Source organism: Mixophyes fleayi, chromosome 5, assembly GCF_038048845.1.
Source record: "Mixophyes fleayi isolate aMixFle1 chromosome 5, aMixFle1.hap1, whole genome shotgun sequence".
Lineage (NCBI taxonomy): Eukaryota > Metazoa > Chordata > Amphibia > Anura > Limnodynastidae > Mixophyes > Mixophyes fleayi.
This window is the reverse complement of record NC_134406.1, coordinates 136223118-136240000: the sequence shown is the minus strand read 5'-3', so window position 1 is coordinate 136240000 and position 16883 is coordinate 136223118. Positions and strand designations below refer to the sequence as shown.

The 16883-nt window shown below is 37.5% G+C and overlaps 1 protein-coding gene across 1 annotated transcript in view; it reads right to left on the bottom strand.

The window, feature by feature from the left end:
• Window positions 1-2540: 2540 nt before the first annotated feature.
• ICE1 (interactor of little elongation complex ELL subunit 1) overlaps window positions 2541-16883 on the bottom strand; it is a 64671-nt gene continuing 50328 nt past the window's right edge. The window contains exons 17-21 of the mRNA XM_075212832.1: window positions 13543-13733; window positions 12728-12834; window positions 9033-9131; window positions 8292-8451; window positions 2541-3015 (exon numbers count right to left, since the gene is read on the bottom strand). Coding sequence (XP_075068933.1) covers window positions 2994-3015; window positions 8292-8451; window positions 9033-9131; window positions 12728-12834; window positions 13543-13733 — 579 coding nt within the window. The 3' untranslated portion in view covers window positions 2541-2993. The remainder of the gene's footprint in view (window positions 3016-8291; window positions 8452-9032; window positions 9132-12727; window positions 12835-13542; window positions 13734-16883) is intronic.

The following is a 16883-nucleotide window of genomic DNA, read 5'->3' as shown; positions in this document are numbered from 1 at the left end:
CAACCCTCTGACCAACATTGCTACACACAGCCCACTCAATACTTTTACCTTTGCATTCTAGCTGGTCTAGTGTGCAATATGATGTAGCACATGCCTTTGTGTTTCAAACTCCCATTTTCCTATAGATTGTAAGCTTGCGAGCAGGGTTCTCTTACCTCTCTTTCTGTATGTAATACTCTGTATTGTCTTATTAATGTTCCCAATTGTAAAGAGCTACGGAATTTGCTGGCGCTATATAAATAAATGTTGATGATGATGCTGTAAAATCCACCATAGCTAAATTCTGGAAGGACCCTAGCCCACTGCCTCTCTCCCCTCCCCTCTAGCATGTAAAGAACAAAATCTGTCTTGTTGCCTCTATGGAGCAAATCACTTATCTTCTGCAGGGAAAAGTGGATAATTATAATCCCTTATTGTCCATTAGCTTGACCCGTCGCATGAGATTGACGTGTGTTGACACTTTAAATCTAGTAATTCAATGCTGCCCTTGGATTGTCTTTTAGCTCTAGATCTCGTTTGGTTTACACCCTGAAAGGTGCTCTGCTACCAATTTAACCCCCTTTCTTTCCTCCCACTTTTTACATCATAAAATGACATGCTGCCCGATGTACTGCTCTTTTTAGTGTTATTTCTATTACCGGTTTTTTTATGTTGATAAACTTTTCTCTGTACCTGTTGTTTTCAAAATAAACCATAAAAAGGGAAAAGAAAAGCATTGACAATATGCAGAGAAACCGTTTCTGTGTGAAGCATCATTGTATACCATTGCTTTTTCAACAAGGACAATGCCCTGAGAAGTGGTGGCTAGCAAACCCTTCTGGTTGTACCCTGGGCTGTAGACGCTCTGTCAAAAAAATAGTCTAACCAACCTACCAATTAAAGGATCTCTGCTTTGTGGAAGGCAAATTGGACTCTTACATAGAAGACCTTTGCAGATAAATCTAACCACTGGCCACAAGATAGAAGGCCTGAGTAGTCTTCCTTGGCTCCTTTCTACTTAATAAATCTGAAGTTGTAAGCCAGCAAGACAATATTGCAGACAAATATGACTACTACATGCAAAGAAGTAAAATAATATAAGCACAAAAGCAGGTAACTAGCTTTAAATGATGCGGAGATGCAATAGTCATTTGGTTAGAAATTGTGACCAGAGTTGCTGCACTCCTGTATGGGGTTACAAGCTATTGCATGAAAGATCTCCCCACTGCCTGTAAGAAATGGGAAAAGGGTCCTTCCATGTCAGTTCACCCAGCCATGACACTCACAGACTCATCATAAAACTTGGTACACTCGATACTACCACTTATTTACTAACCCGTGTAAAAGTTATCTTCTCTAGGCCTTATAGTTTCTGAGATATAGGGGGTCAAAGTTATGTATAATTGCTCAGAAATGCTACTCCATTTTTAGTGTGAAGTGTCTCATAAAAAAAATTCACATCTCAGTGCCTAATCCACATATCACTTTGAAATTTTTATCCTTTGTCGATCACAATATGGGTATTCCAGAGGAAAAAAAGTTTTATCCATCTTGCCTGACTCCTAGTGATTTAAAAAAACATTTTAAAAAAATCAAGAGATTTTTGAGATGAAAATATTCTTGTGTTCAAAAAGCATTATCAACCTGAGGCAGATGAGTTAACATGTCCCCTTTTTTTTTTTTTAAACTAATCCGTAAAGTATACTTTAAAAGGCTATGAAAGAAAAATAATGGGATTTTGTTTTATTAAAATTTTCTCTTTTAAAAAAAAACAAAAACAAAAGTTTTGAATCGAGCTCCTACTTCATGGAGTAAAAAAAAGTTATGGAAATATTAAATGTTAGGGAGTATGCAGTCTGTCAAGCAAGAGTGCTTCTTAATGAAAAGGGAATGTTTGCTTGTCTGTATGAGTTTTTAATGTTTAATTAAAAAATGTTCTCTTTAAAAACAAAAAGTAATTGGTTACAATTTTGCAAACCAAGTGTTCCCCTTTTGGAATTTTAAACACCACCATGAAATTCCTCATAAGGCAAAATTTGCCCCTCTTGATTGTGCTTCTGTAATTTCTGAAACAATAGTAGCTGTCAGCATTCTCAAAAAGTGATGTCACTCAAGGCAGATTGGGGCATGTTTCAGCCTGCACTAACAGGTTCATTCTTGTTGAGCCTACTGTGGTAAATCAGTCCTCTGCTATCCGTTTTAAAGTGAAGGTGTTTTGTATCAGAAGATACCATTATACTAGTATGTTTTTTATTTTTTCCTGGGGTTATTTTGTGTTTTTCAATATTCACTTGGATAAAGCCGTTCCAGAATTTCTACCTATGGTAGTGTCCACATTAGCAAGTAGTAATTATCCACAGCCTAAGGATGATTGCAAAGAAAACTGCTTTTAATGGCTTAGTGGATAGCGCTTCTGCCTCACGGCACTGCGGCCATCAGTTTGAATCCCGGCCCTGGCATTATTTCTTTGTGAAGTTAGTATGTTCTTCCCGTGTTCGTGTGGGTTTCCTCCCGGACTCCAAAAACATACTCGTAGGTTCATTTGCTGCTACCAAAGTGTGTGTGTGTGTGTGTGTGTGTGTGTGTGTGTGTGTGTGTGTGTGTGTGTGTGTGTGTGTGTGTGTGTGTGTGTGTGTGTGTGTGTGTGTGTGTGTTAGGGAATTTATACTGTAAGCTCCAGTGGGGCTGGGATTGCTGTGAGTGACAAATATTCTCTGTAAATAAATGGTGATGATGATTCACTTGATCTAGTAACAGCAATCTCCATATATCTGCATAGGACAGAAGCATTCAGCAACACAGAACAGCTCCTCGTGTTTACAGCTGGGTCCAGAAGAGGGTATGCTCCCTCTAAACCATCTTCAGTTGGATCAAGGGTAAGAGATGCAAGGTGCCAGAGATCCTCAGTGCCCAAAAGTGGAAAAATCTTTGGCAAACAAGACTCAGGTTTTGGCAGTGCAGGTGCTGGTTGGTCATGTATTCATATCTTCAATGGTCGTTATCATGTGGATATCCTATCCACACTGGATACTCAGTCTGGAAGACATGTTATTAGTTTAATGTTCAAATAAATCTTTTGACTGCAACATATTTGACGGATTTGTTAGTTGAATGGCCCTACCTATTGTTCAGTTTTGACACATTCCATAGTTATGACTGAAATGGAGTAAGAAGAAGAAAAGATCAAATTATTTACTGTTAATTTTCTTCGACAGACTTTACACCAACACAATTTCCCACCCTTGCTTTTAATGCTGTGTTTATATTATATAGTAAGCTTGTGGAAGTCACTCAAAGACACAGGGGAAGATGAGGAGCTACCTTCTATGCCATCCAGAAGGGTGGTTTTTTTTGTTGCTCATCTCTACCTAACCTGGAAAGGAAAGATACCCATAGTTACAACTGCTATGGAGTCTCTCAACGAAAACGAATAGTAAATATTTTCTTTTTATTATGGGTTTTGTACAAGAGGCCACAATTTGAGCCAAATGCCAACAGGTACAGTTATATATTCGGCATAGTGTGTACGTTCCTACAGGTACAGTTATATATTCGGCATAGTGTGTACGTTCCTACCCTCTGGGTTAGCAAAAGTGGCAAGGTAAATAGCTGTAGATAAAGGAAAGACCAAATTGGATCATACAATTTTGGAATCAACACCATGATTTAAATACATCTACATAGAAATAGTGGAAAAAATTCAGTCCAATTACACATGTATATTTACATATATACATCCAACAAAATGAAACTTGTAAACTAGAAATGTCATATGCCACAAACCTCATTAGCAGGCAATGTTGCAGAGGCTGATAGCCCCTATCCATAAGCCAAACGCAGACAAAAGAAATTCTGTACAAATGCTGCTCTTGTAGGCTAATTTACTCTTTTGATTGTACATGTTGTAAGGCTACATGAAGGATGGTTGTAAAGCTATAACGCATAGTCTCCAATCAATATGCTTATAGATCATCCAATATTCCTCCTGAAGAGTGCACTTTGGCCGTGATGCCATTTGGGAGTATGACCTAGTCACACTCCCAAATGGCATCACGGCCAAAGCTATTTTTTTATTCACAGCAGACGACTCCACTGCAAAAATAATTTTTTTATAGTAGATCGTCCCTGCCCCATATCCGATGAGTTTTATAAATTTCAAGTGTTTATTGCATCATAGGAGGTCACCTATTCAAACTACCAAGACACATACATGACATTTTCACAAATAAAACCCCAAATAATTATTTAAATTTATTATTTAACCTTTTTGGTTCAATAGTATCTAATAAACATATCCACTTGGTCTCATTTTGCTCATATTTATGTGTAGTTTGTTAAAAATTATAGTGATTATTTCAGCATTTTATGTAATCTAATATGGTCTTTATAACACCTAGTCTATAACACCATAAGCCCGTTTAGCACTTTTCTAGGCTGCTTGTGTTATGCCAGTAATTTACATGTATGAGACTGGATAATAAACCTGCAATATTATTCTAATAACCTATGCAGAGTACTCAATTATTGGTCAGTGGATTATCATTGGTAAAAATTTGGACAAGCTAGAGCAGTCATAATTATTTTATGGTTTAGCACTTCAGTTGAGTTATACCATTATTCACATCACTACTTAGTATTTACCAACTTTCTAGAATTTAACATTTACTACACATTTAGCAAAAAGAGACAAGATAGCAGTGCTGGACACTGGATACTTTAGACGGACTAGGTCAAATCTGAGCAATGAAAGGGCATAATATCACAATTAAACCCCACAAAATAAATATTATTTAACTCTACCCAGAAGCAAATTTAATTTTGGTTGAGTCATCCTTTACAGACTAACACAAATCACTCTACTTATAAAGTACATGAATTGTGAAAATAAGTTTTCATAAGCATATTCACTTTAAGAAATGTACCGTTACAAATCAAATCATACAGTCAATTAGTTAAATTTGTCCTTTTTATTATAAAGCATCTCAGATGCATACTAAATAAGTCAAAAAGCAAATAGCTGAAGATACATTTTTACAATACATTTTATGTACAGGAACTAAAATTTCCAAAGTGGAATAACATCAAATGTGAATCACATTATAGACCTATACTATAATTACAGTCATTCACAGAGATTCCCTAGTTGCCTCTGTGAATATTTTTTTTTTTTAACTGTACAAGATGAACACACCGACATCTGAATGGTACAGTGAAAAAAGTTGATGTGCGATAAAAAAAAACAATCAACGGGTCCGACAAAAACCCTAGCAGTCTAAGCAGGAAATCCTTTTCTCCTCTGGCAGGATATTTTCAAATTGCTTGTATCGTTTACAAAGCCCTCTCCATGAGCTTTTCTACCCACTAGGATTCTGAATGAGAAGCGCATGTGGTTGGGCATGCTGGGTCAGAAGGGCCCAGGCAAGTGAGATTTTATGATTTTATTTGTCTTGCATAATTCCACCCAAAACCCAAGTTTGTAGTTTTGAGTGACGGTATCCCTTTAGCATTACAATCACAATTACCAATAGTTATATATACACTATTACATGGTTGTCCAACCCGCGGCCCGCATGCAGCCCAGCATGCCTGTAAATGTGGCCCAGCAGGAGTTTTGGTTGTGGCAAGGGGGCAGCGCTGAAAAAAAAATCATGCAAAAAAAAAAAAAAAATACTTACCTTGCGGTCACATCAGCTGGCGCTCCGGCTCCCTCCCTGGTCTCCTCCTCCGTGTGGCGCTCGCAGTGAATGTCGGGGATGATGTCATCACACCCAACATCCATTGCATAGCACAGCACAGAGTCACCCGCGCGAACTAGCAGCAGCAGTGAAAGATTATCCAGTATCTTATTGTTGTTACTCTGAATTTGGACTTTCTGCACCATGCAATTATTAACTAGCTGTGTTCTCTGTATGTATCTAATATAAATATTAAGAGATAATTGTATTTTTAATATTTTAAACCATTTTAAATGTGCAGTGCTGAGTAGGGTGAAAATATCACCCACTGTTATCCTCATCGGAGGCTGCTCCATGAGCCATTTTTCCCGCCACCCTATCTTTAAATCTCTGTAGATTTCTATTAGTCCTCCTGATGCTACCTATATCGGTGACCATTTCAAACTGGTCAATAAAAAAATGATTCATGGGTGCAGAAAGAGAGGAAAAAAACGTTTTTGCCATTTAATTCCCCGAACCCCACTAAGGGGCAGATGCAGGTAAGTTAAATTGTAGCTGGTAATGGGACTACTGCTTTAATCATGATTCTGCAACAGGTTTCCTAACTCTTACTAACTTTAGTTCCAAGTAAGTTTAATGTTAACTATGTTTTCTATGGTTTTTTGGATGATCAGCTATCGTTAGTGTTAGTGTATTTTATGTGCGGCCCAAACCAACTCGTCGTCTTCCAATGTGGCCCAGGGAAGCTAAAAGGTTGGACACCCCTGCACTATTACAAAAAAAGTAAACAAAAAACACCCCCTCCCCCACCACCATTATCAATAGGTCTTTCAATATTGGAGTCTGCTTGCCTTGTAAATTAGAATATGCACTCTTATTTTAATATGGTTGCTGCAATAGAACATGTAAATAATCCTAGATGAAGCCAGTTAGCTGCAAAAGTCAACAAATAATTTAAGAGTATCATTAAAATTACCAGAGCGCTTTATATGTCCATACAATGCAGAATCAAAAGCAACAATATGTACACAAGTGGCAAAGGACTAAGGAAAACTGTTTCCATGTCATCATGCTTTGCACGAGATTCGAAAAGGAATATGTTCAGACTAAACTATCAAACTGTGCAAAAAAAACAGAGATTCATAAAATGTATAGGATTTAAATGAAATGCAGATTACTACAGTTTAGTTTATACAGTCCTACACTGATGCTTTTTAATTCTATAAATGAAACATACTTTACAGGATTAATTATCTTTAAGATGTATAAGTAGTATACTTTTACATACGATATGCATGTCTTAAATGCATAGGAAATTAAAGCTTCCTACACAATCTGGCTCACATCACATCTGCTCAGAAATTCTAAGAATTGTGAAAATAAATAAATCAAGTTTTAGCAATACTGTGCAATATTCTGAAGAATTATATCTGAATATAGAATATTGTGTTAAATCCTGGAAATATATAGAACCTTTCTTAATTGATGGGAATCTGATATTCAATCTTGCATGGAAGGAGAGCGCATTAGTTCTGGTGTGCCTCATCTAATCAAAGGTTATTTAGGTCAAAAATATAATGCAAAATTCAAATTGACTATAAAGTAAGTACATTTGTTGCCTTTAACATGCTTCTTGAAAAATTTGGGGTGTGTGGAAATCAAATTTTATACAGCAGCTGGTAGCGTTTCACTAAGTAAATATGTTAAAAACAATTCTCATAATTAAGGGAAATTATTCAGGGGAAACTTTTTGCTTACATAATGGAGGATGCATTAAAGTGCTCTTTTTGCAGATTGTTACACTTGATCATTTTAGGGAATGATTTCAATAACATGCAGCCCATAGGATAAAGAATGTGTCCATTTGAAAATACAGTGCCTGTCCCCTCTGCACCTGTAAAATAGGTATCTGTCACCCTGCATGCCGTTCTCTTTGCGCTGAGTGGAACTCTGAAATCGTCCTGTAAGGAGGACCAGATGTCTAGACCGCGTTAAAGTGATGCTTACAGTGGGATCACACTGCAATACACACTGCAACAGACAGCCATACAAATCAGGGTCCCCTTTTAGGATGACAACAAAAAACAGATGGGAAACTTAGGCCATATGATGGTAGGCATAACATTCAAGTCGTCATGTCTTTTAAGCATTATGGTAAATGCACCATAACATGTGAAGGCATTGTCTGTTTTGAAACAAGCAGCAAAGGTATATTTAGCAAAAGACTCGCTTTAAAAATAAGTCACTCTTAAAAACATTAGCGATCAGTTAAAACCAAATTAAAATTTGGTAACCTATAATAATAATTATGCCTATGTTGGTAATTTGCAAGACTCTTAACTTGAATAAACCATTGATAAAACATTTTTAGCTAAACGTACTCTACAAAACCTTCACAAGCCAGTGTCAAAATTTACAGATTTACAATGTTGCTGTGAGTGATGTGCTTTGTTGGTTACCAAAACAAAAATTTACAAATACAAAATGGCTTTTTTCCTTACATACCAAAGTGCAAACTAATTAATAATAAACAAAGAAAAAAGGCACTTCTACCCTAAAGTGCAAAACAATCTTGAATTTAGGATCGCTTCACACATAAGGGATAAATTAAAAAGAATTCACTTTTCTTGAACGCACATAGACGCAACTTCTTGCATACAGCTTTCAACAGCTGGTGGAATGATCTTCTTTGCAGTCTCTTTCCATGTCTGTAGTGCCTGGTGTATGACAGCTGGGTCACTGGGAGCCAGGTCACAAAGCATGTACACAGACGCCAATTGGACACCCCATGGCATACCTGTATAACACAATAGAATACATACTTACACACATGACAGAATATAGTATTTTACTAGAACACTGTGGTAGAGTGGTACTAGTACTTTGTTCCACCTACATTACTTGTTGTTTTATGATTCATTGGTTTTAAAGAATTCAAGTGGTAAATGAAAACAAATAAATAGCTGTTCTGTCTAGTCCAGCGATGGCAAACAGATGGCCCTCCAAGCCTTGACCTGTGGCCCCCAGCTCCTTCCTGCTTTGTCAGATTTGTTTGCTATAGCTTGTAACACTTGTTTAAAATACCTGCTGATATGCTGTTACAGATAGGTGTCTCTTTCTTTTATTAAATGTATTGTTTTAACTTATTAAGGATAATGTGCGGCCCTTTTGAAGGCCGCTGAAGGTTTCAGTTGCCCATCACTAATCTAGTCTTTTTTTTTTTTAAACCAAAACAAAAATGTTATTCCTAACAGCACGACAATCATAATAGTGTAATGGAGGGTTCTAACTAGAGTTGAAATACTATGGAAACAATTTAAAATGACAAGAGTTTTTTTTTTTTGCATTAAACTTTTTATTAAACTAACAAACCATTACCTTCTTCATTTGCATGCTGGATGAATGCAATGATAACAGAACCAATATTCTTCACAGCAGTGACAAACCCTTCTTTCAAACCCATTTGACACAGAAGCCCTACAAGAAGAAATTAGAACACAGAATTTAACAGCCGATAACAATTTGTAGTTTTGGGTGAAGTTATCCTTTTAGCATTACAAACAGAATTCAAAATAGGTATTATTCAAGATATACCCTGTACCAGGTGGCATTGTTTTTTTTAAATCCAGTATTTTTATTGAAATTTTTTAAGATATAAACATACTAAACAACAAAAAGAAAAGAAAAACAAATCGCATACATATCGGAATTAAATGACGGAATTTACAAGATTACATTAAAGCATAATAATAATAAATGTGCTATATTCATTCAGGATCATACATCGTAAATGCTTATACATAAGTATGTTACACATGCAGGGTTTATTACATGGACTCAGATACTTATTATAAGAACTGCGGTAGCCATACATTTAAGTAGATCATCTGTACTAGATGACATAGGATAGAATGGAGACTCTAACCATCTGTACCATATATTCTCAAATTCCGTCAGAGCCTGTCTGCTAGTATAAACAAATCTCTCGTGCCTTATGGTGGTATTGACCAGTGCCTTCCAATTTTTAACCGTGGGACTTGTCGGGGCCAACCACAACCTCGCTACACACACCTTAGCCAACATCAATAACTGAAATGTACATTTTTGTCAGTTTATTAACTTTCCCCTTCAATCGGAGCCCAAAGAGACAAGTGGCCGGTGAACTAAGAGACACTTCAATTCCAGTAACCTGAATACATCTCCTGATCCTTCGCCAGAAAATTTGTATACATGAACACTCCCATAGAAGGTGTAATGATGAAGTATAACCTTTAGTATTGTCTGTAACCATTTCCCACTCCTTGTCTGATAAAGGGCCAATATCTATTTCCCACTGATTCCTCAAACCATCCAAATCATCTGCAGTGGATTCATACAGAAGACATGAATACATTCAAGAGATCAGACCTCTATAACCCAAGGCCTGTAATTGTTTCCTCAGTGGATCCACCCCAAACACCAAAGTCTCCCCTTTAAATTGTGTGTTTAGGGCGTGTCGTAACTGAAGGTAAGAATAAAACATTGTTCTGGGTACAGAGAATTCCCCAACCAACTGTTCGAAGGATTTAAGTACATTTGTATCATAAAGCTGACCTACCGACACCACTCCCTGGCCCTCTTCACTGTATTCAACTTCTCAAATTTTTTATTTCAAAGTTGTTGTTTTTTAATGTCGGCCTTGTAACTGGCGTCATTGTTAATGTCACACTAACGACATTGTATTGTATACATATTGTAAGTGTCAGCATTTAGCCTGCTGACATTTTCATGTCGACAGGTTAAGTGCCAGCATTCTCTCAATAGGAATTCTGTATGCTAATAGCCTTTGTTTTAAAATGTATTATGGTATTGGATTCTCTGCAAGACAATGTTTTATATGTGTCCCATAAATGGACTCGAGCCTCGTTTCTGCTTACATTAGTATAACATCGTTGATTATCCAAGCCTCATTTGTAGAATGCACATATCTGCTTATTGTATCCAAGCCTTGTTTTGAGAAAAGTGTGGCTCATGAGGAAGTAACCTCCTTCCTATTGCTATATGCAGACTCTAGCCTTGTTTTAATTTATGTGCAGTTGCCAGAAATAATGGAAATGCAGCATTAAGAGGGACTAGAATAAGCTTGGATTTAGTTCATATATTTAGCCTTGATAAAGACTCACAACTAGAGTCAAAATGCGTTGGCATACTGGAGAATTAACTCATCACCAAAAATTTCCTGGTGCTGTAGCTTGGAAGGAGAAAGAACTTTGGGTTTGTCATCTGTCCGCAATTCCTTTTGGCTGTCATGAACAGTACCTTCTGGTATGGGGATTCATTTCATCTGTGTATGGACTAGTTCCATATGTTTTTTAAAATTATGAGTGCAACTACTTTAAGTATTTGTTAATATAAAACGATAATGCACTATATACGTTTTTTCAGTTTGTCTCTGCATTCATTATGGAGCACCGATTGTGGAAAAGTCTGTACGCAATTTGATGTGGAGGATTTAAGAATAACGCTTACAAAAAAATACTTGTAATGGAACCTTATGAGGGAGGAGGTCTACAACCATCATGGAGTGGATATCTGAAGAGAGATTTAAACACCTTTGTGGAGATGAGTCTTTCATTTTGAACTTAATTTATAGATGGCATATTGGTGGTGGACTTTTATAATTTATTTGAAGATTTTACACTATATATACACAATCTGCTTTTGAATTTATATTCTAGCTTCAATTTTGTCTAAGCCACGTTTAAAGGATTGTATTTGGAGGAGTTACTCCCTTCAGAAGACAAAAGAGCATCTCTATGGTTTAACGTGAGCGATAGATGTACGTATAAACCTTGTTGTGTTAATTTGAATCTTTTGGGGACTTGGTGGAGTTTCCATTATATGTACCAGGCTGCACACATTAGGAGCGCCATAGCATATTCTTATTATACCATTATTTAGGTTTTCACTGTCGTTCGCATATGATCTTGCAGTGAGTGTACAAAATCTGTCATGTTATATCTTTTTCTCCAAGGCTCTAGGGGGACAAAAAAACATGGTTATATTTTACCTCAAGGCAGCAAGGAACTGGAATAGCCAACTCCTAAGCCCCCCTATAACCACCACTTCCCTGCTCTGCCTCAGTTTGCAAATAGCCAAAAATAGGAGACAAGAAAAGGAGCAGAGAAAAACAGAAATGACACATTCTGTGGTGGGTCTATGTCCCCTTACAGCCTCGGAGAAAGCGTTAGGGGGACGACAGACTGATCTTGTTCAGTAGAAGGGGAATCACATATGGTAGGATAGCCCGAAGCACCATCAACGGGAGAAGAGGAGTGCTTAAGAATAAACACTTCCAGCATCGGAAGGTGATCTGGATCTAAGAGCTCAGTAACAATTTGGGTTTTATATCCCAGGCTCATTAATCGCAAATAAACTTTCTTTAGATAAATATATATCTATATTTTACTGCAGCTCAGCTTATGAGAAATACGGATTGGAATTGGCGATTAGACCAAATGAGATTGTTCTCGTATTAAGTACATTTTAGGGTTTGGATTATCATTCACACCTAAACAAAGAATAGTTGTTTTCTATCAATACAAACATGTAATAATATTTATTGTATTTATTAGTATTAGGGTATCGATAACAACCATAGTACCAAAAGCTTTCTACTATTTACACATTAATGTTGTGCTGTGAAATATGAATTGCCAGAAGTTTTTTGGTTGTGAAACCAAATATTGTTATATATTATGTTGTTTTTTTATATGCATTTTTTACTTTTATTTATGAGCTATATTTTATAGTGTTATGCTTTTTCATCATTAAATTGTGGGAAATATACTAGAACGGTTCTCTTGTTACTGGTTCCGTTGGGTTGATTGTATTTGTACACATTACTGTGAGACACTTTATAGATCTCTTTTCTGCGTTGCCTAGTTCTCTTTTTTGGTGCACTCTGCAAACCCCATTATTCACTTTTTTCCCCAGATTTCCTTTCTAATTATGTAATGGTACCTATCTTCTCACTTTTTCATTTCAGCTAAAATTAAAAGCAGAAAAACATCATACCACCAATAACAACTTACCAACGAGGCGAAGCACAGTCGCAACGATTATATCTGGGACAAATGGGATATTCACGTTGCCCTTTTTACGTTTTACCCATTTGTCCAAAATTGGCCAAAGTTCTTTACTAAGGAAACATGAAAATACAGATAAGATCTGTGTTATTGTGCACTGTAAAACATTTTAAAATACAGTTTTGTTTATTCACAAATTATGTTGGGAGTATATAAAGTTGTATGTAAATGTTTGTACATTTCACTTAGAGATTCAGTGAAACCAAATCAATTTCACATGTTGGGAAAAAGAATAGTGTGAAGTATGGAATATACAGAGGTAAGACCACAACTTTTTTTTTTTTAATAAAAGTGTTCTGTAAGAAAGCCACCGAGATGTGCACCAGGGATGCCACATGCACTGTACGTCAACAAATAGATTTTCTTAGTTACAAAGGGGTAAATATATGAGAAATATTCTTCAAATCAGACAGTGTCTGAACATTTGTCAAATTGTAGCTCTCTGCACTGAATATTATTTTATTCAGAAAGCAGCTTTGTGTCATGCCCTAGGAACACAAATATAAACTAACAATATAAATACATGATGTGAAAGGTCAGCAGTAAGCTAAAGTGAAAAGAAAACAATTTGGGAAAAGTTACCGTATCTACAAGTCAATCAAATAGGTAATCTTAAATTTAATAACCATTCATTTTTTTTTTTTATAACAAATTTGTTGTCTCACATGTGCGACCGCTTATATAAATACAGTGCAATGTTTCTGATAAATGATTGTGTTTTGAAAACTGGCATTATAATAAAGATGAAGGACCACTAATACCTTATAACATTATCATGTGTCCAAATCCATTTACAGTGGTTGCACAAGAGATCAACAGCAAACACATATTCCCAAATGTTGTCTGTCAAATCTTCTCCATATTTCTCAGTTTGACAAAATTTCACATCAGGATACAGCTGTATTGCCATAAGAACACTAGACAGTATGACGTTTACATTCATAGGCGGTGTCTGCAAAATGGGATATAACATTGAAAATGTGACATTTCATTATGTATGCAAACAAGTCCAGAGATTATTAATTAATTTATTTATAAGGCACCACAGATTCCGTAGCACATAATACACACAAGTAGCACAGATGAGTGTGAGTAATAATATGGGGACCCACACACAGTGCAGCAAAAGCCCGTGACCAGACGAGATGTACGAGGGAGTCAGACACTAGACAGAGGTGGGACAATAGGTAAAGGACTATATATATATCTATATCTATATCAAAAGCTTAAGAGGGTCTATGGCGAGGACTCCTCCAGCAGACAGGGGTTGAGGATTTGATTTAAGCAGTCAGACAGATCCTTGATATTCAGGGTGTGGATTCAAAAGGAAAAAGAAGCAGTCAGTTTTTTTTCCTTCTTCCCCAGTTATTGGAACTCTTCGGTGAAGCTTGGCAAAAACGAGAAGTTTCTCTGAAGTAGCAAAAAAGAGCCATGGGAGATCCTGCTAAGAGTGGATGCTTCGATTGCCCATCTTGCCAAATCCACTACCATTCCTGTTCCAATTGCTGCTTCTTTAAAAGACAGCACACACAGGAAATGCGAGTGAATTTTAAAAACAAATTTAGTTGTAACAGGTTTCACGTTCAGACCCATTCTTGCAGTAGCTGGATAATCAAAGCAGTGAAAAAAAGGGCTAGACAACTCAGAATGCCGAGATCGTAGTTGACGCCACTGGCGGATTGTGTAAAGGAGGCGTTCGAGTATTTGGGGGACGCTGTCTTTGATGCAGGTCTGGGTCTATCCAGGACCTCTGCCTTAGTGGTAGCAGCCAGAAGTACTCTCTGGCTTCGATCATGGGAAGCAGATGCAGAGTCCCAAAAAGACTCTGGAAGCCTTGCCTTTTTGAGAAAACTGTCCTTTTCGGTTCTGCACTGAACAAGATCCTCTCTGGCCACAAGAGGAAAGAGCTCCATTCTTCCTGATACTACCCCAAAGGCTAGATGCCAGAGAATCTGGATTACTACTCAAGCTTATTTCTTGTACGCAAACCGGGCATGTCTTTCCAGCTCATCCTGAACCTGAAGTCACTATATTTACACTTGGGTGGACAAATTCAGGATGAAGTCCATATCATCAGTGATCAATGCCATTAAGAGACAAATTTCTCGCCTCCATGGACATAAAGGATGCATATCTCCACATCCGAATATGAAAAGGACATCACAGGCTTCTCAGGCTTGCGGTGGAGAAATCCCATTACCAGTTTCAGGGCACTACCCTTTGGTCTGGCTATAGTACCAAGGGTATTTACCAAAGTGATGGGATCAGGGCAGCTCTCTTAAGGACAAAATGGACGATTGTCTTACTGTACCTAGAATGCCTTTGGATAAAGGTGGACTGTGCCCCTCTTCTCCTGACCCATTTGAGTTTGACAGCGGAAACGCAGGAATCGCATGGATGGGTTATAAAACAGTCTTTTCCCAGCCCAGAGCATCATTTTTCTGGGTCTACTCTTCGACATCAAGCGTTAGAGAGTTTTTACCAGAGTAGAAGATTCTGGCTGTTCAAAAATAAGTAAAAGCCTTGTTGTCCCTCAGGCAAGTCTCCATTGCATGAAGCGGATGTGGAGAGTAGTATCTTGTTTCAAAGCGGTGCTGTTTGATTGCTTCCATTCCCAGACATTCTTGAACGAGATCCTAGCCAGGTGATTGTGGTATAACTGTCATTTGGCAACACTATTTTTCAAAAACTGTCCCCGAAGACCTGCAAATCCCTTCTGTGGTGGCTGAGGGAGAAGAATTTGAATCAGGGGTGACCTTTCTCTGGTCTGGGACTGGACTATCATAACCATTGATGTCAGCCTGCAGGATGGGAAGCGGTGACACTGGACCTCAGTCTTCAATGGTGGCTTTGGTCCCAAGAGGAAGCAAGGCTTCCCATAAACTTCCTCAAGCGAAAAGTGGTTCTAAACAAGGCGGGTGGGGGGGGGGTGATTTTGAACTTTATCCGGGAGGTACCGTGCAAGCACCAGGGATCTCCGAGCATTTCCTGGAAATATTCCAGGCCCCCTGGAAATATCAACTAGTGTATATTTTCCCTCCAATTCCCATGCTTCCTCAGGTACTAAAAAAGGCCAAAAGAGCGGATGTGCCAATTGTGGTAGCACCAGACTGGCTGAGAAGATCATGGTATGCAGATATTCTAAGCATTGCGGCAAAACTAACATGGAGAAGACTACCTATTGGAGAAGACCTTCTAAGCCAGAGCTCATTTTACGACCAGGACTTAGCATAGCTGGCTTTGACGGTTTTTGGTGGTTGCGGCCAGGATTTTTCATGCCAAGGGTCTACCCGAAGAAGGTCATATAGACCATGACCATGGGCAGGAAATCGGTCTGTTCTTAAAATGAACACATAGGGGCATATTCAATTGACGGCGGAATCGCCAAAAATCCCGCGCTCCAAAAATATTACCGTTAATACGGTAATCCTGCACGTAATAACCGTTAATACGGTAATTTACTCGCTGGATTTCAGCTCGCAGCTCAGGGAGCAGGAAAGAGACAGGAAAAAGACACCTAAGAAAGGAGGAGTCACACTAAAAATATCTTCTGAGGGCGTTTCCTTTTCTTGTCTCTGCTCAGCTGACTAGGAATTAACCCATTATTCAGATTTACCAGGGAATCCATTCAGGAAATTTATAATTCTTGCCATAATTTTATATATGTAAAAGTATTATGTTTAACAAACCATTTATTATATACATAAAAAACAAAAACAAACAAACAAACGGTAAATGTACAAACATTATTGCTAAAACCTATTTCAGTATCAAAATGGACATATACATATATATATTTTCGATGACTATTATAACTACAAAATGCACTCTCATTGTTTGTTTTAACCTTTGTATGAATTTTGAACACAAATGATTTTTGCTTGTGTAATGGACAAGGCATCAAGCAAAGCATTTTACATATATTTTATTAATATTTGTAGCAGAAGGTGTTTAAGAGCTGAAATTACCATATATAGGTTCAATCATCTATATAAACACCCCCTAGTTCATTCAGCAGAATGCAGGTTCTGTGCTAGAGAAAATGCAGCGCTTGAAACATATTGAAGAGCAACAACTGTGATAATGGTATAATCCATCCTGA